The sequence below is a fragment of the Bidens hawaiensis genome, unplaced genomic scaffold, assembly GCF_021521415.1.
Source record: "Bidens hawaiensis isolate Kalapana, Puna unplaced genomic scaffold, B.hawaiensis_p1.1 tig00079121_1, whole genome shotgun sequence".
Classification (NCBI taxonomy): domain Eukaryota; kingdom Viridiplantae; phylum Streptophyta; class Magnoliopsida; order Asterales; family Asteraceae; genus Bidens; species Bidens hawaiensis.
The window spans coordinates 450-26127 of NW_027503539.1; the positions used below are offsets into that span (position 1 = coordinate 450).

The 25678-nt window shown below is 39.6% G+C and overlaps 1 protein-coding gene, 1 non-coding gene and 3 pseudogenes across 4 annotated transcripts; 4 read left to right on the forward strand and 1 right to left on the reverse strand.

Annotated features, from left to right (window-relative positions):
• The first annotated feature begins 3468 nt into the window (after window positions 1–3468).
• Window positions 3469–4275, forward strand: LOC143607047 (cation/H(+) antiporter 1-like). Its single transcript, XM_077082627.1, has 2 exons — window positions 3469–3589; window positions 3659–4275. The coding sequence occupies exons 1-2, from the start codon at window positions 3501–3503 to the stop codon at window positions 3912–3914; spliced, it is 345 nt and encodes a 114-aa protein (XP_076938742.1). The 5' UTR covers window positions 3469–3500; the 3' UTR covers window positions 3915–4275.
• A 477-nt stretch (window positions 4276–4752) lies between these two features.
• Window positions 4753–4905, forward strand: LOC143607048 (U4 spliceosomal RNA). Its single transcript, XR_013148867.1, has one exon. It is a non-coding gene; the product is annotated as a U4 spliceosomal RNA (small nuclear RNA).
• Window positions 4906–16454: 11549 nt separating this feature from the next.
• LOC143607049 (U4 spliceosomal RNA) lies at window positions 16455–16642 on the forward strand (annotated as a pseudogene).
• Window positions 16643–16917: 275 nt separating this feature from the next.
• On the reverse strand, window positions 16918–20013 carry LOC143607046 (thiol-disulfide oxidoreductase LTO1-like; annotated as a pseudogene). Its single transcript, XR_013148866.1, has 6 exons — window positions 19816–20013; window positions 19495–19735; window positions 18812–19068; window positions 18612–18727; window positions 18312–18459; window positions 16918–17329 (listed from the first exon to the last, which is right to left on the reverse strand). The product of XR_013148866.1 is annotated as a thiol-disulfide oxidoreductase LTO1-like (transcript).
• A 1838-nt stretch (window positions 20014–21851) lies between these two features.
• LOC143607045 (uncharacterized) lies at window positions 21852–24776 on the forward strand (annotated as a pseudogene). Its single transcript, XR_013148864.1, has 6 exons — window positions 21852–21877; window positions 23007–23166; window positions 23290–23392; window positions 23523–23672; window positions 24237–24306; window positions 24391–24776. The product of XR_013148864.1 is annotated as an uncharacterized LOC143607045 (transcript).
• The last annotated feature ends 902 nt before the right edge of the window (window positions 24777–25678 follow it).

Here is a 25678-nt window from a genome sequence, read left to right on the forward strand (position 1 = left end):
GGGCAAAGGTCGAGACCATTTCTAATCTTCCCCCGCCTACTTCTGTGAGATCAATTCATAGCTTTCTAGGTCATGTCGGGTTCTACCGCCGGTTCATCAAAGATTTTTCTAAAATCGCGAGACCCATGACCAAACTTTTGGAGAAGGATGCCCCATTTGTTTTTTCTGAGCAGTGTATCGAGCCGTTTGATCTTCTAAAAGACAAACTCATTAACGCCCCAATCATGGTTGCTCCCGACTGGTCGTTACCATTCGAGTTGATGTGTGACGCGAGCGACTTCGCATACGGAGCGGTTCTTGGACAACGGAAGGATAAACATTTCCATCCGATCTACTATGCGAGCCGGACCTTAAATGGCGCACAGGAAAGCTATACCACCACCGAAAAAGAGCTTTTAGCTGTGGTGTTCGCTTTCGACAAATTTAGGTCCTATCTGGTTTTGTCCAAAACGATTGATGATACGAATCATGCCGCTATTAGATATCTTTTCATGAAGCAGGATGCTAAGCCTCGTCTTATCCGATGGATCTTGTTGCTTCAAGAGTTCGATATAGAGATCCGTGATAAAAAGGGGGCCGAGAATGTGGCGGCTGATCATCTTTCACGTCTAGAGGGAGTTGATTTAGGAGATTCGGGAGTTAGGATCGACGATCGTTTTCCGACGGAGAGTCTGATGTTTGTTACTGCACAAGAAGAGGGTTTTCCATGGTTTGCTGATTTCGCGAACTATCTTGCTGACGGATACCTCCCAAAGATGCCTTACCAGCAAAAGAAGAAATTCTTTGCTGACATCAAATTTTACCTTTGGGACGATCCATATCTTTTCCGCATTGGTGTTGATCAGCTTATTAGAAGGTGTGTAGATGTCAAGGAAGGATGGGATACATGTTTAGTTGAGCCCCATAAATACTAGACAAAAAGTTCTACCTTTTGGGTTTCTTGTATAAGTTATTGTTTATTTGTTTTTTTTTATATAATTTGACATTTCTTTTAAAAAAAAGAAAGAAAAAATGTAGAAAGAAAAATTTTCCCCAAGGCATAAATCATTTATTACGTTAATTTACCAATTTATTACCAATTTATCTATGTATTTGTTTTCAACAATTTTCTAACAGTTTGCAAATTCAAAGATTTAGCAGCAACTATTAAATTTATAAATGTAGTTTGCAAATATACCCTTAGTATTAAACATGAAAATGACTAAGTGTAGCTACAACTATTAATTTATGTTTCGTCTATAATATAACGACTAATTTCCCATTTTTTTCTAGCGGTTATATTTATGGGCCTCAAGAAACCCAAAATGTATGCTCGATAACTAAACAACCCTTTATTTGAGGCTTTGCTTGTTTCGAGCTTTTTCACTTTGATCTCGAGCAGCTCTCAAGAGGCTCGGCTTGATCCAATATCCATTTGAATTTATGTGATTTGGAGAGTGAATATTACAAACATTACAATTTGTTTTAACTGTGAGGTGACTTTAGTAAGAATCTTAGGCTCATAAACCAAACCATATACATCCCTGGGCACCAATTACATGATAATATTTCTTGTAACGTCCAACCCACATACCAACTGATATTATCAGTTTTACACCCTCCAAGTAGAGAGTTAACAGACCGGGATTGCCCCAATCAAAAAGCCATTGCGTACAAATCACGTTGATGATATTTGAGGTGGTACATTTCTTATAAACCCAATATCTCCCCTACTCACAGCTGATGTGAGCTTTGTTATGCCTTTGCAATGTTACTTGGTTCAACTCTATTTCTGACCTTTTCTCGTATGTGGGACTCTCTATCTTTTTGGGTAGATAATCGATCGTCTTTCATTTGGATGGTGAGTTGTTTTTATAATAAGTCAAGTCAAGAATCATAATCGAACTGGGGGAGCTTGCCAGGATGGCTTGGTAAGCAAGCAAGTAGTTATGCAGGCGCCAACTCCCAGTTCTTTCTCTTCTTTCTTTTTTTTCATCAAAAGTAGATTGCTAGAAGAAAAGAGATCCGGTCTTTCGTTCGCAACAAGGTAGCCATAGGGAGAACCTGTGGCTGGATTGAATCCTATGCCCTCAAGTTCTTCAAGTCCGGATTCATGGATAAGCCTTCAACTAAGAGAAGGGGAAATGCTATAAGTCAAAGTCAACTTCGTTCACCACTACGTTCTTTCAGAACCGTTCTGTGGGCTTCCCTGAAATAAGATGTGGAATAATGCTAGCTAACAAGTAAACGGGTGAATCTTGCGAAAGTGAACGAAATGTTGTTGGCATGTTCGAGCTAAGCAAGTAAACTATTTCTCTTCGTTGCGTAGGCGAAGTGAGTTGGCTGTTTCGAGCTAGGGCTAAGCTAGCCAGAAGTGATCCAAGCTGGAAGTGAGCCGGAGTTCGTAGGCTAAGTGAACCGGGAGCCACGGCTGATCGAAAAGCGAAGATAGGCGTAGTGATCTACAGGAGTGGTAGAGGTTATTGAGCTGGTGGCCGGCCCCCGACCAAAAAAGACTATTTCGATTGTTTGGTGGTCGGGCACACTAAAGGCGCTAGCCCTAGCAAGAAAACTTCGTTAGCGCAATGGGTTCGCTCCTTTGCCCTTTGCCTTTAGTCTGCTTTGAATGATCATTTATTTAACTCTTCGAAGGTGGGCGAAGTACTTCAAGGGATTAGATGGGAGGAACCTCTGCCAAGAATGGAATGCAGGGATTTGGGGCACCTCCTTATTTAGCTTTCAAGCGGGAGAGGAATTCTGTAGAGTCATTTATTATAACCCCTGCTTTGTGGTACTATCTCAGTCTAAGGCTTTGGGAGCCTACGTTTGTGGGAGCTGAGGCCACATTCACTACCATCACAATCTGGGTCCAACTGGGAGGTCTTCCCATTTTTCTTCTATTACATAACCAAGGGGGATCTTCGTGTGGACAAAGAGAGAGAAGAGAGGATATAGGTCAACCTTATGGTTATGGATAGCGTAGCGTAAGGACGGGATAGGAAATAAAAATGCTCAATGAAGCGCTCAAGAGTCCCTACATCCTTATTGAGCAGGACTAGTCAACGCCTTCCCTTAATGAAAGGCGTGGTAACCGTCTTTACTTTAAAGATGAGGGGAACGTCTCTTTCAAAGCTCTAGTGCGGTTTCAGCGGGTTGTCGTTTCAAGTATGTCGTTTTGGTGGTATGACCTCAGGTAGGGTGTTACATTTGTTTGTGCTCAGTTCTGCATAATGTAAAACTATTGTATTGTTCCCGCTGAGACCCCCGGCTTGAAAAACCTTATCTTGACATGCATAGTATCCGAAACAACAACAAAACAAAAGGTACAAAATTTAATAGCAGTTACACAAAATGGTGAGAAAACTATAATAGTAGTAATTTTGTTTTTTGGTGGGCCCGATTACTGTGAGGCGTTGGGGTTTAGTAAACGGCTTAGTACACATCATCATTCTAGTGTTACTATATTTAGGTTTTTACCGACATCAGCAAAAGATGCTAATGAAAGGATTAATGTTTCCCGAATGGAGGATGATGTTGTAGTGTCGATACAGAACCGGGAAACAGAAGTTGATGAGGCGGATAGTTCTGCCTTAGCAAATTTTTATCACAGGTAGGATATAATAATTTTATTGTTTTATGTTTTATACCTATGTCAAAATAATTTTAATTGTATTTTCAGGTATGTGACATCAGGGAAAGTGAGATTTGTTGAAAAGTATGTGGACAACGGGGCGGAAATAGGAATGGTATTAAGAGACATGATGGAAACTTACTCGATGTTTATAGTAGGTACAGGTGGTAGAGGTGAATGCCTTTTAACTACTGGAATCAGTGACTGGGAAGAATGCCCGGAGATCGGTGTAGTAGGTGATTTCTTGGCTTCTAGTGAGTTTGATATTAGTGGTTCGGTTTTAGTTGTTCAACAACACAGATGACCTTTGTTATAGATGGCTGCGCGCTATAAATAGTTTCTCTTCAAAACAAGCAGCTTGAATCTTTCAAGTTGGAAAGAGTATAGAGCATTGCATGCAGCACACGAGGCGGTCCAACCATAGAAGCTTTGTGCTGTTGAAATTGAGAAGTTTTTGGTCAGTTTTTCGGGAAGGGTATATTGGTCTTTAAAAATGGTGGTATATTTATGTTTATCTGTAGGTTTTCATTGTTTTCATCCTGCTAAGTGAAGCAAGGGAAAACATTATAGAGAGCAGAGTCAGTTTTATGAACTCTTTAATGTACAAAATAGATGTGACAGTTAATTTGTATTGTTGTTAACCAATGGATGTAAACAAATCTCTATTCGCTCAATTGATGTATGAATTCACCAGTTTTACACCAATAAATTAATTTGAATATGTAAAAGAACATACCAACCATATTTTATTGAATAAACGAACATAAGCGACTTCTGGTCAAACAGTTCACCAAACGTTGGTTCATTTACGAGCCTACATGCTAAGCATTATACTGATTCTGTGAGATACACCTCATAGAGTGCGCAGACAACGGAGATGCACCGTAAACTCTAGGGTGGTCACTCTGTAACCCGTAATCCATCATCAGACGGTAGACCATCATCACGATTGTAAACGAGTTCAGGGATATTGATCTCATTCCCTTGACATGGTCTCACATATACGAAACAACGGCAGCAAATTTAAGAAACAATAATGACGCAGATAAGATATTAAAGGTTTGATCCCACATCGTTGGGGGGATATGAAAGGAAGTGAGGCCTGGGTGTATAAAACAGGTGTCAGGGTTACAGGTTATAGTGTCTTTGCGCTTGGGGCAATGACGCAGCTAATGAGGTAATAACTGAGGCGTGTCAATTGCTGGTTGAAAACTATTTCCAAACCCCCTCCTTGGCTTTGGGTCTCCCTTAGTCATCGAGAATTTCTGGAAGGACTCCCTCTCGAGGTTAAAGTCCTACAATTATTAGTTTAAAAATTTATAATTATCTGGTATTTTAATGTTTTGACCATAGTTAAAAATGTGAATAACCTTTTATAGTGGCTAATTTTTTTTTATAATTTATGGTTTATGTAATTTTTATGAAGGTTAACTGTGCATGCTTATAATGACACAAAATTGCTAAGAGCACAATGAGAAGCAACATAGATGTTGAATCTGTAATTACAAACCCGAACACAAATACGCATCACCAACTCTAGCAAGCACAAGCACAAACTCCTCTCATCTTTAGCCCAACTTATGTTCAAGAGAATGATTCGGAGTTCTTGAAGAATGAGCTTCAAGAGAATGATTCGGAGTTCTTGCAGAGTGGAACCGTGGAGTACCCGACACGAGAGGTCCAGATTGATCTCGGTCCAAACCAACATACAAAATAAACACAATTGTATTTGAGCTAATATTATTGTCAATCAACTAAACGTTTGGATACCAACACGTAAAACTAATAATATCTAATCGTTTTCAATATCATCTGCTATTGAATTGAAACATCTGCATATTTCAACACTTCCTAATCGGGCAAACATCACTTCAACCGGGTATAGTGCTTTACGTTTCCATGCGTGATTAACCTTCACCTAACAATGCCGCATCAAAAAATGTATGCTTTAAACTAATTAGTACACATGATACTACTTTAAACTAATTAGTAAACATTATACTACTAACTATTAAACTTGTTTCAAACAAAAAATCATAAATTAAAAATCCAGAAGTTGCTCCACCAGAAACCTACAGTGAAGTACCCTATATTTACCATCCCTCTACATTGAGATTGAAGTCCTCTGTAAACATGGCGTACGACATCTTAATACTTGCACCGTTCCTAAACTTCCTGTAAATAGTAGCCATGTGTCTTAGGCTTAAAAAGGTTTAGCTCAAATTGAAAAACCCGACTGTTTGTTGGGCTTTAAAAGGTTAAACAAAAGTTAGTTCTTGTTGAGTTGAAAAAAATATCGGGTCGAGTCACCGTCTGACTGTTTGTTGGGCTTTAAACGGTTAAACAAAAATTATGTTCTCTGAATCAAACCGCCCACCCCCAACCCCGTCCCATGTAACTAAATAAAAAGATGGTTGTTCAAATTGAGGACAATTCATGAGATTATTACGAACCCATGGAACTCCGACCTGTTATCCTTTCTTTCACTGTCGTGAGTGGAATGCTTGTTATCCTTTCTTTCACGAGTTATCCTTTCTTTCACTGTCGTGAGTGGAATGCTTTCGCTGCTCTGTGAAGCCAGCCAGCCTTTGCCACGTAGTGAAGCGGAATGCTTTCGCTGCTCTGTGAAGCCAGCCAGCCTTTGCCACGTAGTGAAGCATGTAGCCTAAGCCTTCGCCTAGGCTTCACTCAACTCACTAATTGGAACAGAATGCACAAGCCATTTCAAGCACCAGTGGAACTCCGACCTGTTATCCTTTCTTTCACTGTCGTGAGTGGAATGCTTGTTATCCTTTCTTTCACGAGTTATCCTTTCTTTCACTGTCGTGAGTGGAATGCTTTCGCTGCTCTGTGAAGCCAGCCAGCCTTTGCCACGTAGTGAAGCATGTAGCCTAAGCCTTCGCCTAGGCTTCACTCAACTCACTAATTGGAACAGAATGCACAAGCCATTTCAAGCGCCAGTGGAACTCCGACCTGTTATCCTTTCTTTCACTGTCGTGAGTGGAATGCTTGTTATCCTTTCTTTCACGAGTTATCCTTTCTTTCACTGTCGTGAGTGGAATGCTTTCGCTGCTCTGTGAAGCCAGCCAGCCTTTGCCACGTAGTGAAGCATGTAGCCTAAGCCTTCGCCTAGGCTTCACTCAACTCACTAATTGGAACAGAATGCACAAGCCATTTCAAGCACCAGTGGTGCCCAATCTGACCGAATCAAGCCATTGTCCTACCATCTTGCATTCTGTTCCAACTCACTAATTGGAACAGAATGCACAAGCCATTTCAAGCACCAGTGGAACTCCGACCTGTTATCCTTTCTTTCACTGTCGTGAGTGGAATGCTTGTTATCCTTTCTTTCACGAGTTATCCTTTCTTTCACTGTCGTGAGTGGAATGCTTTCGCTGCTCTGTGAAGCCAGCCAGCCTTTGCCACGTAGTGAAGCATGTAGCCTAAGCCTTCGCCTAGGCTTCACTCAACTCACTAATTGGAACAGAATGCACAAGCCATTTCAAGCGCCAGTGGAACTCCGACCTGTTATCCTTTCTTTCACTGTCGTGAGTGGAATGCTTGTTATCCTTTCTTTCACGAGTTATCCTTTCTTTCACTGTCGTGAGTGGAATGCTTTCGCTGCTCTGTGAAGCCAGCCAGCCTTTGCCACGTAGTGAAGCATGTAGCCTAAGCCTTCGCCTAGGCTTCACTCAACTCACTAATTGGAACAGAATGCACAAGCCATTTCAAGCACCAGTGGTGCCCAATCTGACCGAATCAAGCCATTGTCCTACCATCTTGCATTCTGTTCCAACTCACTAATTGGAACAGAATGCACAAGCCATTTCAAGCACCAGTGGAACTCCGACCTGTTATCCTTTCTTTCACTGTCGTGAGTGGAATGCTTGTTATCCTTTCTTTCACGAGTTATCCTTTCTTTCACTGTCGTGAGTGGAATGCTTTCGCTGCTCTGTGAAGCCAGCCAGCCTTTGCCACGTAGTGAAGCATGTAGCCTAAGCCTTCGCCTAGGCTTCACTCAACTCACTAATTGGAACAGAATGCACAAGCCATTTCAAGCGCCAGTGGAACTCCGACCTGTTATCCTTTCTTTCACTGTCGTGAGTGGAATGCTTGTTATCCTTTCTTTCACGAGTTATCCTTTCTTTCACTGTCGTGAGTGGAATGCTTTCGCTGCTCTGTGAAGCCAGCCAGCCTTTGCCACGTAGTGAAGCATGTAGCCTAAGCCTTCGCCTAGGCTTCACTCAACTCACTAATTGGAACAGAATGCACAAGCCATTTCAAGCACCAGTGGTGCCCAATCTGACCGAATCAAGCCATTGTCCTACCATCTTGCATTTTGTTCCAACTCACTAATTGGAACAGAATGCACAAGCCATTTCAAGCACCAGTGGAACTCCGACCTGTTATCCTTTCTTTCACTGTCGTGAGTGGAATGCTTGTTATCCTTTCTTTCACGAGTTATCCTTTCTTTCACTGTCGTGAGTGGAATGCTTTCGCTGCTCTGTGAAGCCAGCCAGCCTTTGCCACGTAGTGAAGCATGTAGCCTAAGCCTTCGCCTAGGCTTCACTCAACTCACTAATTGGAACAGAATGCACAAGCCATTTCAAGCGCCAGTGGAACTCCGACCTGTTATCCTTTCTTTCACTGTCGTGAGTGGAATGCTTGTTATCCTTTCTTTCACGAGTTATCCTTTCTTTCACTGTCGTGAGTGGAATGCTTTCGCTGCTCTGTGAAGCCAGCCAGCCTTTGCCACGTAGTGAAGCATGTAGCCTAAGCCTTCGCCTAGGCTTCACTCAACTCACTAATTGGAACAGAATGCACAAGCCATTTCAAGCACCAGTGGTGCCCAATCTGACCGAATCAAGCCATTGTCCTACCATCTTGCATTCTGTTCCAACTCACTAATTGGAACAGAATGCACAAGCCATTTCAAGCACCAGTGGAACTCCGACCTGTTATCCTTTCTTTCACTGTCGTGAGTGGAATGCTTGTTATCCTTTCTTTCACGAGTTATCCTTTCTTTCACTGTCGTGAGTGGAATGCTTTCGCTGCTCTGTGAAGCCAGCCAGCCTTTGCCACGTAGTGAAGCATGTAGCCTAAGCCTTCGCCTAGGCTTCACTCAACTCACTAATTGGAACAGAATGCACAAGCCATTTCAAGCGCCAGTGGAACTCCGACCTGTTATCCTTTCTTTCACTGTCGTGAGTGGAATGCTTGTTATCCTTTCTTTCACGAGTTATCCTTTCTTTCACTGTCGTGAGTGGAATGCTTTCGCTGCTCTGTGAAGCCAGCCAGCCTTTGCCACGTAGTGAAGCATGTAGCCTAAGCCTTCGCCTAGGCTTCACTCAACTCACTAATTGGAACAGAATGCACAAGCCATTTCAAGCACCAGTGGTGCCCAATCTGACCGAATCAAGCCATTGTCCTACCATCTTGCATTCTGTTCCAACTCACTAATTGGAACAGAATGCACAAGCCATTTCAAGCACCAGTGGAACTCCGACCTGTTATCCTTTCTTTCACTGTCGTGAGTGGAATGCTTGTTATCCTTTCTTTCACGAGTTATCCTTTCTTTCACTGTCGTGAGTGGAATGCTTTCGCTGCTCTGTGAAGCCAGCCAGCCTTTGCCACGTAGTGAAGCATGTAGCCTAAGCCTTCGCCTAGGCTTCACTCAACTCACTAATTGGAACAGAATGCACAAGCCATTTCAAGCGCCAGTGGAACTCCGACCTGTTATCCTTTCTTTCACTGTCGTGAGTGGAATGCTTGTTATCCTTTCTTTCACGAGTTATCCTTTCTTTCACTGTCGTGAGTGGAATGCTTTCGCTGCTCTGTGAAGCCAGCCAGCCTTTGCCACGTAGTGAAGCATGTAGCCTAAGCCTTCGCCTAGGCTTCACTCAACTCACTAATTGGAACAGAATGCACAAGCCATTTCAAGCACCAGTGGTGCCCAATCTGACCGAATCAAGCCATTGTCCTACCATCTTGCATTCTGTTCCAACTCACTAATTGGAACAGAATGCACAAGCCATTTCAAGCACCAGTGGAACTCCGACCTGTTATCCTTTCTTTCACTGTCGTGAGTGGAATGCTTGTTATCCTTTCTTTCACGAGTTATCCTTTCTTTCACTGTCGTGAGTGGAATGCTTTCGCTGCTCTGTGAAGCCAGCCAGCCTTTGCCACGTAGTGAAGCATGTAGCCTAAGCCTTCGCCTAGGCTTCACTCAACTCACTAATTGGAACAGAATGCACAAGCCATTTCAAGCGCCAGTGGAACTCCGACCTGTTATCCTTTCTTTCACTGTCGTGAGTGGAATGCTTGTTATCCTTTCTTTCACGAGTTATCCTTTCTTTCACTGTCGTGAGTGGAATGCTTTCGCTGCTCTGTGAAGCCAGCCAGCCTTTGCCACGTAGTGAAGCATGTAGCCTAAGCCTTCGCCTAGGCTTCACTCAACTCACTAATTGGAACAGAATGCACAAGCCATTTCAAGCACCAGTGGTGCCCAATCTGACCGAATCAAGCCATTGTCCTACCATCTTGCATTCTGTTCCAACTCACTAATTGGAACAGAATGCACAAGCCATTTCAAGCACCAGTGGAACTCCGACCTGTTATCCTTTCTTTCACTGTCGTGAGTGGAATGCTTGTTATCCTTTCTTTCACGAGTTATCCTTTCTTTCACTGTCGTGAGTGGAATGCTTTCGCTGCTCTGTGAAGCCAGCCAGCCTTTGCCACGTAGTGAAGCATGTAGCCTAAGCCTTCGCCTAGGCTTCACTCAACTCACTAATTGGAACAGAATGCACAAGCCATTTCAAGCGCCAGTGGAACTCCGACCTGTTATCCTTTCTTTCACTGTCGTGAGTGGAATGCTTGTTATCCTTTCTTTCACGAGTTATCCTTTCTTTCACTGTCGTGAGTGGAATGCTTTCGCTGCTCTGTGAAGCCAGCCAGCCTTTGCCACGTAGTGAAGCATGTAGCCTAAGCCTTCGCCTAGGCTTCACTCAACTCACTAATTGGAACAGAATGCACAAGCCATTTCAAGCACCAGTGGTGCCCAATCTGACCGAATCAAGCCATTGTCCTACCATCTTGCATTCTGTTCCAACTCACTAATTGGAACAGAATGCACAAGCCATTTCAAGCACCAGTGGAACTCCGACCTGTTATCCTTTCTTTCACTGTCGTGAGTGGAATGCTTGTTATCCTTTCTTTCACGAGTTATCCTTTCTTTCACTGTCGTGAGTGGAATGCTTTCGCTGCTCTGTGAAGCCAGCCAGCCTTTGCCACGTAGTGAAGCATGTAGCCTAAGCCTTCGCCTAGGCTTCACTCAACTCACTAATTGGAACAGAATGCACAAGCCATTTCAAGCGCCAGTGGAACTCCGACCTGTTATCCTTTCTTTCACTGTCGTGAGTGGAATGCTTGTTATCCTTTCTTTCACGAGTTATCCTTTCTTTCACTGTCGTGAGTGGAATGCTTTCGCTGCTCTGTGAAGCCAGCCAGCCTTTGCCACGTAGTGAAGCATGTAGCCTAAGCCTTCGCCTAGGCTTCACTCAACTCACTAATTGGAACAGAATGCACAAGCCATTTCAAGCACCAGTGGTGCCCAATCTGACCGAATCAAGCCATTGTCCTACCATCTTGCATTCTGTTCCAACTCACTAATTGGAACAGAATGCACAAGCCATTTCAAGCACCAGTGGAACTCCGACCTGTTATCCTTTCTTTCACTGTCGTGAGTGGAATGCTTGTTATCCTTTCTTTCACGAGTTATCCTTTCTTTCACTGTCGTGAGTGGAATGCTTTCGCTGCTCTGTGAAGCCAGCCAGCCTTTGCCACGTAGTGAAGCATGTAGCCTAAGCCTTCGCCTAGGCTTCACTCAACTCACTAATTGGAACAGAATGCACAAGCCATTTCAAGCGCCAGTGGAACTCCGACCTGTTATCCTTTCTTTCACTGTCGTGAGTGGAATGCTTGTTATCCTTTCTTTCACGAGTTATCCTTTCTTTCACTGTCGTGAGTGGAATGCTTTCGCTGCTCTGTGAAGCCAGCCAGCCTTTGCCACGTAGTGAAGCATGTAGCCTAAGCCTTCGCCTAGGCTTCACTCAACTCACTAATTGGAACAGAATGCACAAGCCATTTCAAGCACCAGTGGTGCCCAATCTGACCGAATCAAGCCATTGTCCTACCATCTTGCATTCTGTTCCAACTCACTAATTGGAACAGAATGCACAAGCCATTTCAAGCACCAGTGGAACTCCGACCTGTTATCCTTTCTTTCACTGTCGTGAGTGGAATGCTTGTTATCCTTTCTTTCACGAGTTATCCTTTCTTTCACTGTCGTGAGTGGAATGCTTTCGCTGCTCTGTGAAGCCAGCCAGCCTTTGCCACGTAGTGAAGCATGTAGCCTAAGCCTTCGCCTAGGCTTCACTCAACTCACTAATTGGAACAGAATGCACAAGCCATTTCAAGCGCCAGTGGAACTCCGACCTGTTATCCTTTCTTTCACTGTCGTGAGTGGAATGCTTGTTATCCTTTCTTTCACGAGTTATCCTTTCTTTCACTGTCGTGAGTGGAATGCTTTCGCTGCTCTGTGAAGCCAGCCAGCCTTTGCCACGTAGTGAAGCATGTAGCCTAAGCCTTCGCCTAGGCTTCACTCAACTCACTAATTGGAACAGAATGCACAAGCCATTTCAAGCACCAGTGGTGCCCAATCTGACCGAATCAAGCCATTGTCCTACCATCTTGCATTCTGTTCCAACTCACTAATTGGAACAGAATGCACAAGCCATTTCAAGCACCAGTGGAACTCCGACCTGTTATCCTTTCTTTCACTGTCGTGAGTGGAATGCTTGTTATCCTTTCTTTCACGAGTTATCCTTTCTTTCACTGTCGTGAGTGGAATGCTTTCGCTGCTCTGTGAAGCCAGCCAGCCTTTGCCACGTAGTGAAGCATGTAGCCTAAGCCTTCGCCTAGGCTTCACTCAACTCACTAATTGGAACAGAATGCACAAGCCATTTCAAGCGCCAGTGGAACTCCGACCTGTTATCCTTTCTTTCACTGTCGTGAGTGGAATGCTTGTTATCCTTTCTTTCACGAGTTATCCTTTCTTTCACTGTCGTGAGTGGAATGCTTTCGCTGCTCTGTGAAGCCAGCCAGCCTTTGCCACGTAGTGAAGCATGTAGCCTAAGCCTTCGCCTAGGCTTCACTCAACTCACTAATTGGAACAGAATGCACAAGCCATTTCAAGCACCAGTGGAACTCCGACCTGTTATCCTTTCTTTCACTTTCGTGAGTGGAATGCTTGTTATCCTTTCTTTCACGAGTTATCCATTCTTTCACTGTCGTGAGTGGAATGCTTTCGCTGCTCTGTGAAGCCAGCCAGCCTTTGCCACGTAGTGAAGCATGTAGCCTAAGCCTTCGCCTAGGCTTCACTCAACTCACTAATTGGAACAGAATGCACAAGCCATTTCAAGCGCCAGTGGAACTCCGACCTGTTATCCTTTCTTTCACTGTCGTGAGTGGAATGCTTGTTATCCTTTCTTTCACGAGTTATCCTTTCTTTCACTGTCGTGAGTGGAATGCTTTCGCTGCTCTGTGAAGCCAGCCAGCCTTTGCCACGTAGTGAAGCATGTAGCCTAAGCCTTCGCCTAGGCTTCACTCAACTCACTAATTGGAACAGAATGCACAAGCCATTTCAAGCACCAGTGGTGCCCAATCTGACCGAATCAAGCCATTGTCCTACCATCTTTAATACCCTCACTTGAGTCACAGGCAAGCACAACAAAGCCTTGTGTTTAAAAATCTGGAAGCACAGTTTATAAAGAGAAGAAAGATAGTTCAGTAGTCGATGTGGGAACTGGCTTAAAAGAATAAAAAATAATTAATAAAACAGCGTGGTGCCACAGTGTAGGAATTTGAATTTTGACTTATTAATTGTAAACTTTTGCTTGGTTTTCTAATACTATCACTCACCAGAAATTGTTTTTGCTTCTTTTACAAAGAATTGTAAGTGATATATAAACAAGCAGTAACATTGCCGTTTTTTGTTTACTTTCTGGTCGTTTGTTTGGGCATGTGATTCTTGAAGTCGTGAACTAGTTGGTTAAAGGTATCACATGCCCTGGTAGTGCTGGGTTGCATAGATTGAGAAAATATGTTGATGGATGACATGTTTAGGTGCTTCAAATCTCAAATGCAATAATAAATAGTATACCTGGTCGCCTACATATGTGTAGTTACAAAAAGACTTGATAAACACTATTATACAGCTGTTTGGCAAGTGCTGAGTCATTAAGTGCTGAATCAATAAGAGGTTTGAATGGTTAAGAGGCTCTGAATCAATAAGTGCTAAACCAGTTAAGTCTGTTTAGTTGGATCTCTGAATAACTGTGCGAAATGACTATCTTACCCTTCTAAACTATTGCATGCTAAATGAAATGTATCTATTTAGTTACGTATCTGAATGATGAATTATTATACAAAGAAACCACAAAACATAATAGAGAATTCAAATTACACATTATTCCTTCAAAATCCATGGTAACACACTAAAATCCAAATAAAAATTAATGGTTTGCATACACTTTGAATTTTTACCCATGGAAACATACTATCCAAATAGAGCATAATAGAAACTATCATAGCTATAAAGGAGAATGTAATGGCCTTTATCCACCTTCTAAGGGACAATTACTCCTTTAGTAATTTACCAAAAGTTGTGGTTTCGCTCGTCGTCACCACAATCATTTCCTAGGCACATAGTGGCTATTGTCTTCTAATCAATCACCAAAAGCGTTTGCATCCTTTTTCAGTCAAAAGTCTTCAATCGTTTCATTCTTGTGTTGTTGTCGCCTGCATCTGTACAAATAAAGTCTGTGATAGCTGAATGTTATGTGTCACATATTTTCTTTCAAATTGGCAATTAGAGTGACAGAAGGAAGAATTGCAATCAAGCACATTTGAATTTTTATAAAGTAACTTTTAGGTAATTCATATAATACCACAAACAAATCAAGCATCAAGCACACATGTCCAGTGGCCTAAAATGATGGTTGCTAGCACATTCACAAACCTAAAATGATTGGATGTAAAATATGCTAAAACATAAAATATGCAAGTCAATTAGATGCCAAATATGCTAAAACATAAATTGCAACTGTCAAGCAAACACCACTCACTACACTCTATTTTCCAAAACATAAAATATGCATACGTCAATTGAATGTCAAATATGCAAGTGTAAATTGCAACTCTTTCATATGGAAACCATATTTACTATTTAAAACGCAGGGGCATTACATTTTAACCCTCAAATCAACATCTATTTTCTTTTGTAAAATTGTAGCATACTGGCAAAGGTGTAATGTTGTTGCAAATGACAAATAAATATGATTAGTTAATAGCAAAGTTGTTGCGACACATTTCATCAAATATCTTATAAACACAATTAGAACAAAAAAAAACATACTTATCTCATCCTACTCTCTAATTACAAAAAATTGGATAGTACTTCAGATCGATTGCAAGAAAATAGCCACGTTAATGGTTCCAACCATATGAAAGTCACCGAAAACAGGTATTCGGTCCATCCCCCATAGTTTGTATACATACAATAAAGTTTGTATTTTAGCAACAGTCTGCACAACTATAGGTTTTTAAAGATTTTTCCCACTTACACTTGGTTTCTTGCCCCAAACTAAAAATCTAAGTAACGTAGACTTATAAAGCTTCGAAGCGCTATAAAATATGGGCTGGTTTACACATCTTTTTATGACTTTAGACCAACTAATTGAAATTAAAAGACACATAAATGATGACCCAAGCACGATGGATCGTGTCAATTGATCTTTACAATTGCATTCATTTCATTTATAAACTCATCTAAGCGATTAAGTATTTAAGTATACTACGAGTAGCAGCAAGTACTACTCATTTATAACCTCTTTGAAACTAAATCATGATTCCAAGAAAACGAACCTTTAAATTATCCAAATGTACTCACTGCATTAATAAATTATAACACTTTCATATAAAACATAATATGGATTCAAGTAGCCAGATACAAACCATTTTAGTTTATTTTAACAAATCATAACTATATAATATAATCATACATTGTATTTCCAGCAACATAAGTAAATAATCGTAATCCATGGCATTCAATTAAATATTCTAGGTTACACATTGAATTCAAAGAATAGGGTTTCAAGAACATGTACCTCATTTTTTATCTCTAACTACAAATTAGTTGTTAGAACCAAAGCAAGAATCAACGAAATTGATCAATTAGCTTAAACTGAACATCAACTAGCCGTTCGAACCATAAACCCTATCTTTTAGGCCTAGCCATTCGAACCCCAGAGGTAGAAATCGACAATGGTGGGGAAACATAAGAGTCGAAATCAAGTAGGGAAACAAAAGTCATACCTTATTTGTGCTTGAAATCAGGCTGAAATCGAGTGGTGGTGGTGTGCCTAGTAGCCAGAAGAGAATGAGAGCCAGCCATGGTTTTGTGTGGGTAAAATTGTCTCTGAGCTTCAATTTTAATCCGAACGAATCAGAGGATGATGGAACCATTCAGATGTATGATGTTAACAAACCAAACACCCTCAAATCCGAGCGAACCAGACATTGTCCTCTGAATAGGCCCATTCAGACATATATGAAGGTCACTGAAAAATGCATGTGTTATCTAAAACATTACGGTAAAATAAGGTAGACAAAAGCAGATTGAATACATTGGAAACTGAAGTTTTGACTGATCCCACATCGGTGGTGGGATATGAAAGGAAGTGAGGTCTGGGTATATAAAAGAGGTGTCAGGGTTATCGGGTAAGGTATCTTTGCGCTTGGGGCATTGATGAAGTTAATGAGGTAATAACCGAGGCACGTCAATTGCTGGTTGAAAACTATTTCCAAATCCCCTCCTTGGCTTTGGGTCTCCCTTGACTCTCTTTCGAGAGTAAAGTCCTACAATCTAGTTAAAAGCTCTTCATCTTATAAAATCTTTGATTTTTAAATAATTAATTTTTACATAGGTTTTTATGTATACATTAAATATTGTTATGACACGAGTTATAAATAGAAACATTGTTTCAGTAAAAACTAGAAACAAAGCTGAAACTTTTTTCAGAAATCTCAGTTCGTTTTTGCAACAGAAAGGTTGTGTTAACAGGTTTAAACGTTTCTTTGTAATCCGGCAACACAACTTTTTTTAATCTTTTTTATTTATAAATAGATAAGCAAACTAATGAGTGACATTATTTCAATAAAATATAATTGTTAAATACAACCAGAAGACATGTTATACAGTACAACAAAAGGCTAAAATTTTCAAATTTCTTGTTTGTTTCTGTAATAGTCTCCAACAAAACCCTACAGAAGTGCCATGTCAGCATGGTGTATCTGTTTCACATGGAATGGGAGACAACATACATGTTTTGTATACATTTACGATAGTCGCGTGTTGGCCTGAGCAGATATTCTAGCAAGCTCTGCTAGCTCTCCACTGAACTCACCCGCTTCAAATCCGGATGCTTTTGCAAGTTCCGGAAAGTCTTGTATCCCTTCTAATACCTGACCGTTGACCACCCACATTGGAAACCCTTCTATTTTGACTTGTTTACATTCTTTACTTAGAGGAGTTCCAATTTTGAATCCATCTGGATAGCATTCAGCATAATCCAACAATTTTACCGCTTCTTGCCCAAACATCTATACAGGTACCAGAAAACAGAAACTGTGTTTAACTAATCAACACGAGTAATACCTCCTAGGGTCAAGAAAGCTCGCATGTATAAAAAATAAATGTTCTGTAAATCCTTGTTGACTGGACCTAGATTTGACAATTTTGACCTGTTTACCTATAATTCTACATACAGCTCGCTTTGGGTCATGTACTTATGTTCTATGTCAAACTTAAGAGATTAAACTCGAAAGGAATTGTCAAATGCCATTACTATGCATAAAACCTCCCAAATCCCGTTAATTTAACAAAATTATTAGCGTATTATGGACTTATTGTGCTGATCTAGTTTTTGTAATCATTTAGCATATAAATATATAAAATATCAAATAAAACAACAAAAACTGTTTGTGGATCAGCTCAATTCGACCCACACTGTTTTGATCCACGTTGAGATTTACACGTTTGACCCAAAAGGCTAAAACCCCTTTTGAGTTTTGAGCGATACTAACCTGGGAAGTTCATGGTCCGGTTCGAATGGTTTTGACCAAAATTTTGAGCGAAACCGCTAACTACGTCTACGGTTTTGGAAAATGACAAAACTGAACTGGTCAGTTTTCATAGTTTTACAGTTTGGTTTTGGCAGTTTAGCAGTTTTAGACCAAAAAAATATTTTTTTCCAAAAGCATAATTTTGTATTAAACTTTAAAAATGATAGGGATTGTTCGTAAATATAATATATATACCTTACATTCCTAAAATAAAAATAAATAACAAATGTTGAACGGCCGGTACAGTCTTCACAGCCAGTTCCAAGTTCCAAACCATCAACCCATAAAAACCAGACCGTATATATTTCAAATCGACCTGCCTTCAGTTTGGGCGGTTCAGTTGGTTTCGGCGATTTATGAGCACCTCTAATACCAACCTGCCCATTATGCAGCCTTTAACCGGACTCAATACAGAAACTTTTAAGTGCAACTAACAAGGAACCAAGTGTCTGAGAAGTACCTCTTTCTGTTCTAAACAGTGTGAACACCAAAATGCTCCATACATTTTAGCTCCAACAGAACGCAAGTGTGCTGCCAGTTTAAGAGCTAAAGGACTCGATGGTGCCTTAACTTCGGTTGGAGCATATGGCATAAATTTCTAGCCAAAGCTGCATAAAATTAGAGCATAAAGATTATTTAAAAAAAACAACCAGAATTTGTGCATAGGGTCTTCACAGAAAACAAAACCACTAAGGAACTAATGTAATAACAGCATACTGCAGGCTACTTTTGGTATTTGAAACCTAAAAAATGAAGTTACCGTGTAGGCGGAGGAAGGGCTGAAGCACTATACGAGTTGCTTAAAGCAGCAAAAACAAGACCAGCTATGCAAAACTGCAAACCCACTTCTTCTCTGATCTTTTGCCATCCCAAACTCTATAAAGTAGTAATAATATTTACGTAGCTATAATGATAGAAACAATAGTTCCAAAGAACAAACATTTACTGATTTATATGTACCTTGGCGGTTGTGAAGAACAATGAGAATGACAAGAGGGCTGATGCTAAACAGAAAGAACATGAAGCGTCTGGAAATTGTGTATTTAAAATGTATAAAAAGTATGCACTTGCAGTAGCCATTGAGGTGGTTGTTCCAAGTAAAATCAATCCACCGTTACTTTCATCAACCCCGAAAGGCAAATTCTTTACTGCCAATTTAAGTGCAAGGAATGTTGCGGCCCCGTATGCAACCATTCCAATAAGAGGAAGAGGAATACCTACCAAACCAGAAGAACATTACAATGTTCATTATATGCTTCAATTTAAGTTGATCTTCTTGGATTAAAATTTACAAACCCAACATAATAACTTTACAAGTTTGGCAGCGGGCAACCTATATATTTTTCTATGTTTGCGTGTACGGTCTTAGAAAAAGGATAAACTAGATGCACTCTACAACATTGATTTTAATACTTGATGAATACAAGTTCTGTTTTTTTATAATAATCTTTTTTCTTTGAAGTAAAAGGATCTTGCTAAAAGTTTTATTTTTTCAAGTTGTTATAAAGATATAACACCAAATTATAATCTTCCAAATTGAGATGAAACATTTTGTAAAAACTTTGATTAAAAATATGAACTTTATCAAAACATGATCATAAATAATGTTTTAACAGTGTGAGCAAATAGACCAACAAGAGTACCGAAAACGGCAGCATAACTGCTGTTGAGGATATCACCACAAGACCCACCGCCAACAGGGCAAAATGCATCCGAACCAGTGAGCTTTAGGTAAGTCAAGTAACTAGTTTCAAGAAACCCCAACCCTCCGAGTCCTGCACACCAACTGTATGATGAAATGCCAGTAGCAATAGAAGACACAGAATCATCTCCACCTGGCTCATTCAAGCATTTCACTCGAAGCAACACTTGTCTCCGGTCAGTCTTTACACACAAATCAGATAAAGTTATCATCACCAGATGATTAAACACAAAGATTATGTAGAGACATTAGTAGTCAGTACCTTGAGTAGGGTTGGAAATAAAGGAGAAAAAGCAAGAGGATTGTGTTCAAGATGATGTTTACCATGGGAGGATACTAGAGAAGAATATGGAGAAGAAGATAAGAGGTTGGTGAAGGTTGCCATGACTGCTCTTGCAGTTGACCGCTGCCGGCTACCGGTGCTATTCCTCCGTTTCAGTTTATTTCCCCTCTTCCAGATTTTTTCTGTCTGAGTTGAAGTGAAATAATCAGTTCCACGGAAAGCTTGTTTATGGAACAGGACATGAACAAAAAGTTTCGATAGGTAAGCTTAACGAACGAACACAAACAGAGGCCGCTTTCGTTCGATGGTGTTGGTGAACATTCGGTAATGTCTATGTTTACGTCTGTACGTTTACATTCGTCCGGTTAGATTCGTTTATGTTCGTCCGATAAAGTCCACATATTAATACTTTGTAATTAGTATATCATATCTATATGCCATTTTTTTTTGGTGAATTTGTGTGGCTTTTTAATTATTGTTCTTAAATTAATGTGTGGTCATTTGTGTTCATTTGTCTATTATTGACTTATTGTTGTTTATGTTCGTTTGTTTATTAGTATTTGTGTGTCTGTTTGTTTATTAGTGTTCGGTAGTGTTTGTTTGTATGTGTGTTTATTAGCGTCCATTTACAATTTAATGAACTGACAAAGACAAGCTCAATTCTTTAATGAACGAACACATACACGAATTTTCATTCGCTAGAGTGTTCATGAACCGTCCGTTAGTCCGACAAAAGCTCAATGTACGGACACAGACAAGGTCTCGTATGGTAATAATTTGGTCACTTTTGCAACTTTCATCCATTTTTTTGTCAAATTCAAATCGTTAACTCTGCTATGAAAGAGAGTGTAGGGTGGTGGGTGGGACAATGGTTGGTGCTATCAACGTGGATGATAGAGGTTGTAACATCTGATCCATTATACACCAATCAATATTGTTGCTTGGGTGGGACAATGGTTGGTCATATTTGAGATGGAGCGTTCCTTATGGCTGAATATCCTCATGTAACATAATAAAATGATGTGAAATTTGCGTAAGGTGTTATAAAATATCATTTTAGTGACTTGTTGTCTTTGGTGAGGTTTTGATGCCTAAATCAAAGTGGATTCTACATAATATTGATAAACGTGTAATATAACCCACAAGAACACAAAAATCAATTGATAAATACAAAACATGACAATTGTTGATAAACACACCTAAAGAGGGTCACCTACTACAAAACCATAAAGACGAACATAATAAAAAAAAGCAACTACGAGTTGGCGAACAAAGAAAGTAGAATATAATTAAGATAACCATTTTCAAAAGACATGACTCTTGATCCGTATGAAACATTTTAGCATCTTCTATATAATTACTCCTACATATCCTATGATCATTAACCATGTGTTTTTAAGAATATTTTATCCATCGTAAGGTGTGCCCCACCCTGGTAAACATAAACATAACATGAAAAACTCTTAATACTATCTATAACATTCGACTGCCAATATCAAATATCTCCCTACGTCTTATTGAAAGTGTCATGGTTTGAAAAACGCAAATTTCAAGGTAGATTGAATGATTACTTTTTTTGTTTACCAAATGACAATAATGCTTTGGAAATTGAGTCCATCAATATTGTTCATTAATGTTAGTTGTATGTGTGTTAAGGGTAAACTTGAAAATTGACTAATAAATTTTGAAAGTAAACATTTGTAATGAAACAAACAAAAAATGAATATGAACATTTTTTAACTGAACGGAGGAAGGAATATTATTAGTTACCCCATTCGTGAAGCACAAAATAATAAAGAAAGGGGTGTGATATTGTGTTTTAAATCGAGCTGGTGTCAAAAGTCCTGCAAAACTCTCAATAATCAAATTTCTTGGCGATCTATTCTAGGGTTCCTTCTTCTCTGCACACAAATGGTGAGCTAGCTCCTTCTCATATACGATCTTCATAACTCATCATGTCTGTGTATCTCTACATTCATATGCTTACATTTTAATCTGTTGCATTCCGTTTTATTATGCAGGCTGATTCACCTCAACGAAGGTAAACCCTAATTTCCTAACATTTTAATTTGTTCTCTTTTTCTCCGATTGTTGATTATTTTCGTCATTGTGTGCCCTAAGGTTTCTGATTTGTCCGTTTTGGTCCCGATTATTGTTTAGTTATATAGCTATTTGGGTAAACGTTTTGCTGTTGTTTAATTGAATGAGGATTATATACTTAAATTGACCTATGAGTACCATGCTATTGTAGATGGCTTCTTTTAAAGGGTTGTTAGTTTGAGCTATGAGTAGCATGCCCATTGCGTTTTGGGCGCAATGGTCGTGGATTGGGTGCCTTGTGTTGTTGAGTCATTGGGCCATAACAAAGTCTGACATATACATTTTGTAGCTGATGCTGTATATTGTGTTGGTAATCTGACAGAGTCATCTGATTTTGCATTTGCAGAATAAGGATTTTTCTAGTATTTTTTGTATTGAAGCTAATAGTTTACGGTTTTATTTGCTATAGTTGGGTTCTGTTTGCTCAACTTTGACATGTTTATGACGAGGCTCATTTGTCAAAAGTTTTGTCATTTGATTGGCTTAGAAGTACCATACTCTGATAGTCTGATGTGATTTGTTATATAAATTTTATTAACAGAATTAATTTGAAAACGTTAGTGTAGAGTTTACAACTTTTCGTATAGTCATTCTTGATTTGGTTCACAAATTAACAAATGAATACTAGGAATGTAATTATACTAATCATTTTTAAAGCCCCTCTTACAAATTAACAGGGGTTGAAAGAAACATCTATTCCACATAGTTTGGAATGCCACAGCTTTATGTTTTACTGTGCTTGTTGTGTATATTTCATGTGTCTACAGTTATATTTCTTAGTATGTCTAATTCTTTGGTACACACATTTATGAACAAGGGGAACGAAAACAATAAACTTTCCCTTCTATATTTCCAAATATTCTATCAACATGTGATGAAACCAGTAGGCCAGTGGAACATTATTGCTAAAGTATATATACATATCTTGCCCTATAGTTCATAGCCTAATGTGTAAATGGTTTTAAAATATATGAATAATACTTTGAGACGCCATGTAAGTATATTGGCACATTGAATGCTATTAAAATGCAAATTACTAATATTTTCTTTCATTATATCAATGCGTTCAGGTACTCACATTCTCCTCCACGCTCTCCTCCCCATGAAGCACCACCATCCAGGTCCAGGTCGCCAGGTCTAGGTCTCGATCAAGGTCAAGGTCAAGGTCAAGATCTGGTCAAGGCCAAGAGGTAGGCCTGCATCTAGATCACGGTCCAGAAGCCGTGGAAGGTATGGTTCTTAGTCTTTTAGTTTTTTCTCAAGATTATTAATCTTCTGATTATTAATAATTTAGCTTCATTATGATGATGGATGTCTATTAATATTGCTACTGTCGTTTTTTATTTCTATTAGGGAAGAAGAGGTTGTAAACCCCGGAAATACTCTTTATGTAACTGGCCTATCTACACGTGTCACCCAAGAGCAGCTTGAAGAATATTTTGCAAAAGAAGGAAAGGTTAGATCATTTTTGTGTATATAATTTTTCTAGCAGTAGTAATTGTTTTAAGAATCAAGGCTTCTTAAGTCTTTTTGCCATAAACCTTGTATGCGTATATTCAATGACTAATGGCCATAACACCATCCAGGTTGCTAACTGTTTTCTGGTTGTGGAGCCTCGTTCGCGCATCTCTCGTGGGTTTGCTTTCATAACAATGGAAACTGTTGAAGATGCCAATCGCTGCATAAAGCATCTCAATCAGTCGGTTCTGGAAAATCGCCAAATAACTGTTGAGAGGGTTAGTTACATTGACTTTAGTGTAGTTAGGATGTTTTATACTTTCTTTTCCTTTTTAATTCCAAGGTTTACTCTACTTGCTATATATTGGATCAGTTATGTTGGCAGCAATCAACGTTGATGAGTTCATCAATGCAAACTATTAAACAGCTTGATATCAATGGCCAGCTAAAACAGCACCAATCATTTCACATGCATCATCTGATCAACTAAACATACATACAACATCGGCTTACATTCAACTATCAACTAATTCAACGGTCATTATCAACTGCAAATTTATCCAACTATCAACTAATTGATGCTCATTATAGCCACGCAAATTTAATGGTTGATGGGTACTAGCCACATGCATTCTTTTCAATTTTTTTCTAGGAGATCTGGTCAAGTTTCTCATTTTTGTTTTCCTTTGGAATTAGAAACTCTAATTATTATGACTTTACTTCTATTTTGTCACCTAAATATGCTTGTTGATAATGCTTATTATGTAGTTATATGTTATTTAAGCTATTTGCTTGTTAAAAGAACTTTTACTTGAGGTTGTTTGTTTGTTTGATTGTTTCAGTCACGAAGGAAGCGCCCCAGGACACCTACACCTGGTCATTACCTAGGGCTGAAAAATGCTAGGGACACTGGTAACTTTTTCATATATATTATTTGTTAATTTTTAATGACTGTAAATTTGGTGTGATACTGATGGAGTTTGGTGTCATGTATAGGGATGTATCGTGGTGGTGGTGATAGAGATAGAGGCAGATATCGTGGGCGAGAGGACTATGGCTACCGTAGGTCTCCTCCAAGGAGGTCCCCGCCGCCATATAGAGGTGGTGGTGGTCGTCGTGATTACTCTCCTCTGCCGAGGTCCCCACCGCCATATAGGGGTGGTGGTGGGCGTGATTACTCGCCACCTAGGCGCTCACCTTATTATGGTGGCAGATCAAGGAGGGACCGAACAAGGTCACCTCCTTACAGGAGTCCTGAAAGGCACTATGGTCGTCGCTAGTTTAATGCTGATTCCAGAATATGTTGTCACAGTGAATCTGGAAGATGTTTTTTATGTTGAATGCTTATGTTGTCTAGAATGGTGTATTGACAGATTTTGATGTTGAAGTGTTGTTGCAGACATCTAGTTTATGGTTTGTTTAAGGATATTGCTGCCGGTGTTACTTGTTTAAACTGTCATTGTTTTATGGAACTCACATAGCTTGTCTTTAGCTTTTTATATGTACCCCTAACATTTACAGTTGTGGGGAACATCTCAAAAGAGTCAAAAGATCCAGAATCTATACATATGAAAATCCGCACATGCAAGTTTCATAAAAACAGTTGTACTCACGTCTCTTGCATTTTCGTAGACTTTTTTTTATAGTACTTCAAATTTTCAGTCGTTGTTTGATACTATTTCACAAAGTCGTCCAAACTTAAAGTTTTAAACATGTAGCGGATGACTTAGGATTTTACTCTATTAGTCTATTGAGAGACGTGGGTCTGAATTTGGTATCAAGGAATGGTTGATAATGTGAGCGGTTTTACTGCGAGGGAACACTGCCCCGCATTATCATGAACATGAAAAAAATGGTTATTGTGGCTTTCCTGAGACAATATTTTTGAAAAGTTAGGGGCAACACCATCGCTGTAGGGAAGGCTAATGAAAATATTTAAAAATGTAACGAGACGTTAATGTGTAAGAGAGAGAGTATTCAAAAAATGTGAGAAAAGTGGGATGACACCCACAGCCTTACAACTAACAATTGTAAACTAAAACAGTAAAACATACACAATTCATTGTCATAGTAGCGTGTAATTCTAAACAATAACAAATTGTGAAAACACCCGAAAAGATTATGTATATACAACAATACTGACAGATTTATAGTTGAAAACTCAAGTTAAGAGCATTCACATCCCTGCGACCATTCCTCTATCTCCAAATATAAAATTACACTACAAATCACGACATATTCTCTTTCATGTTCAATTTAATGATAATTTTTTATATCTTTATCA

Excerpts from the sequence above, each read along its gene's own strand:
- LOC143607047 (XM_077082627.1), top strand. The coding sequence starts at position 3,501 with ATGGAGGATGATGTTGTAGTGTCGATACAGAACCGGGAAACAGAAGTT. Across the intron at positions 3,590-3,658 it reads TTAGCAAATTTTTATCACAG|GTATGTGACATCAGGGAAAG; the intron begins GTAGGATATAAT and ends TTGTATTTTCAG.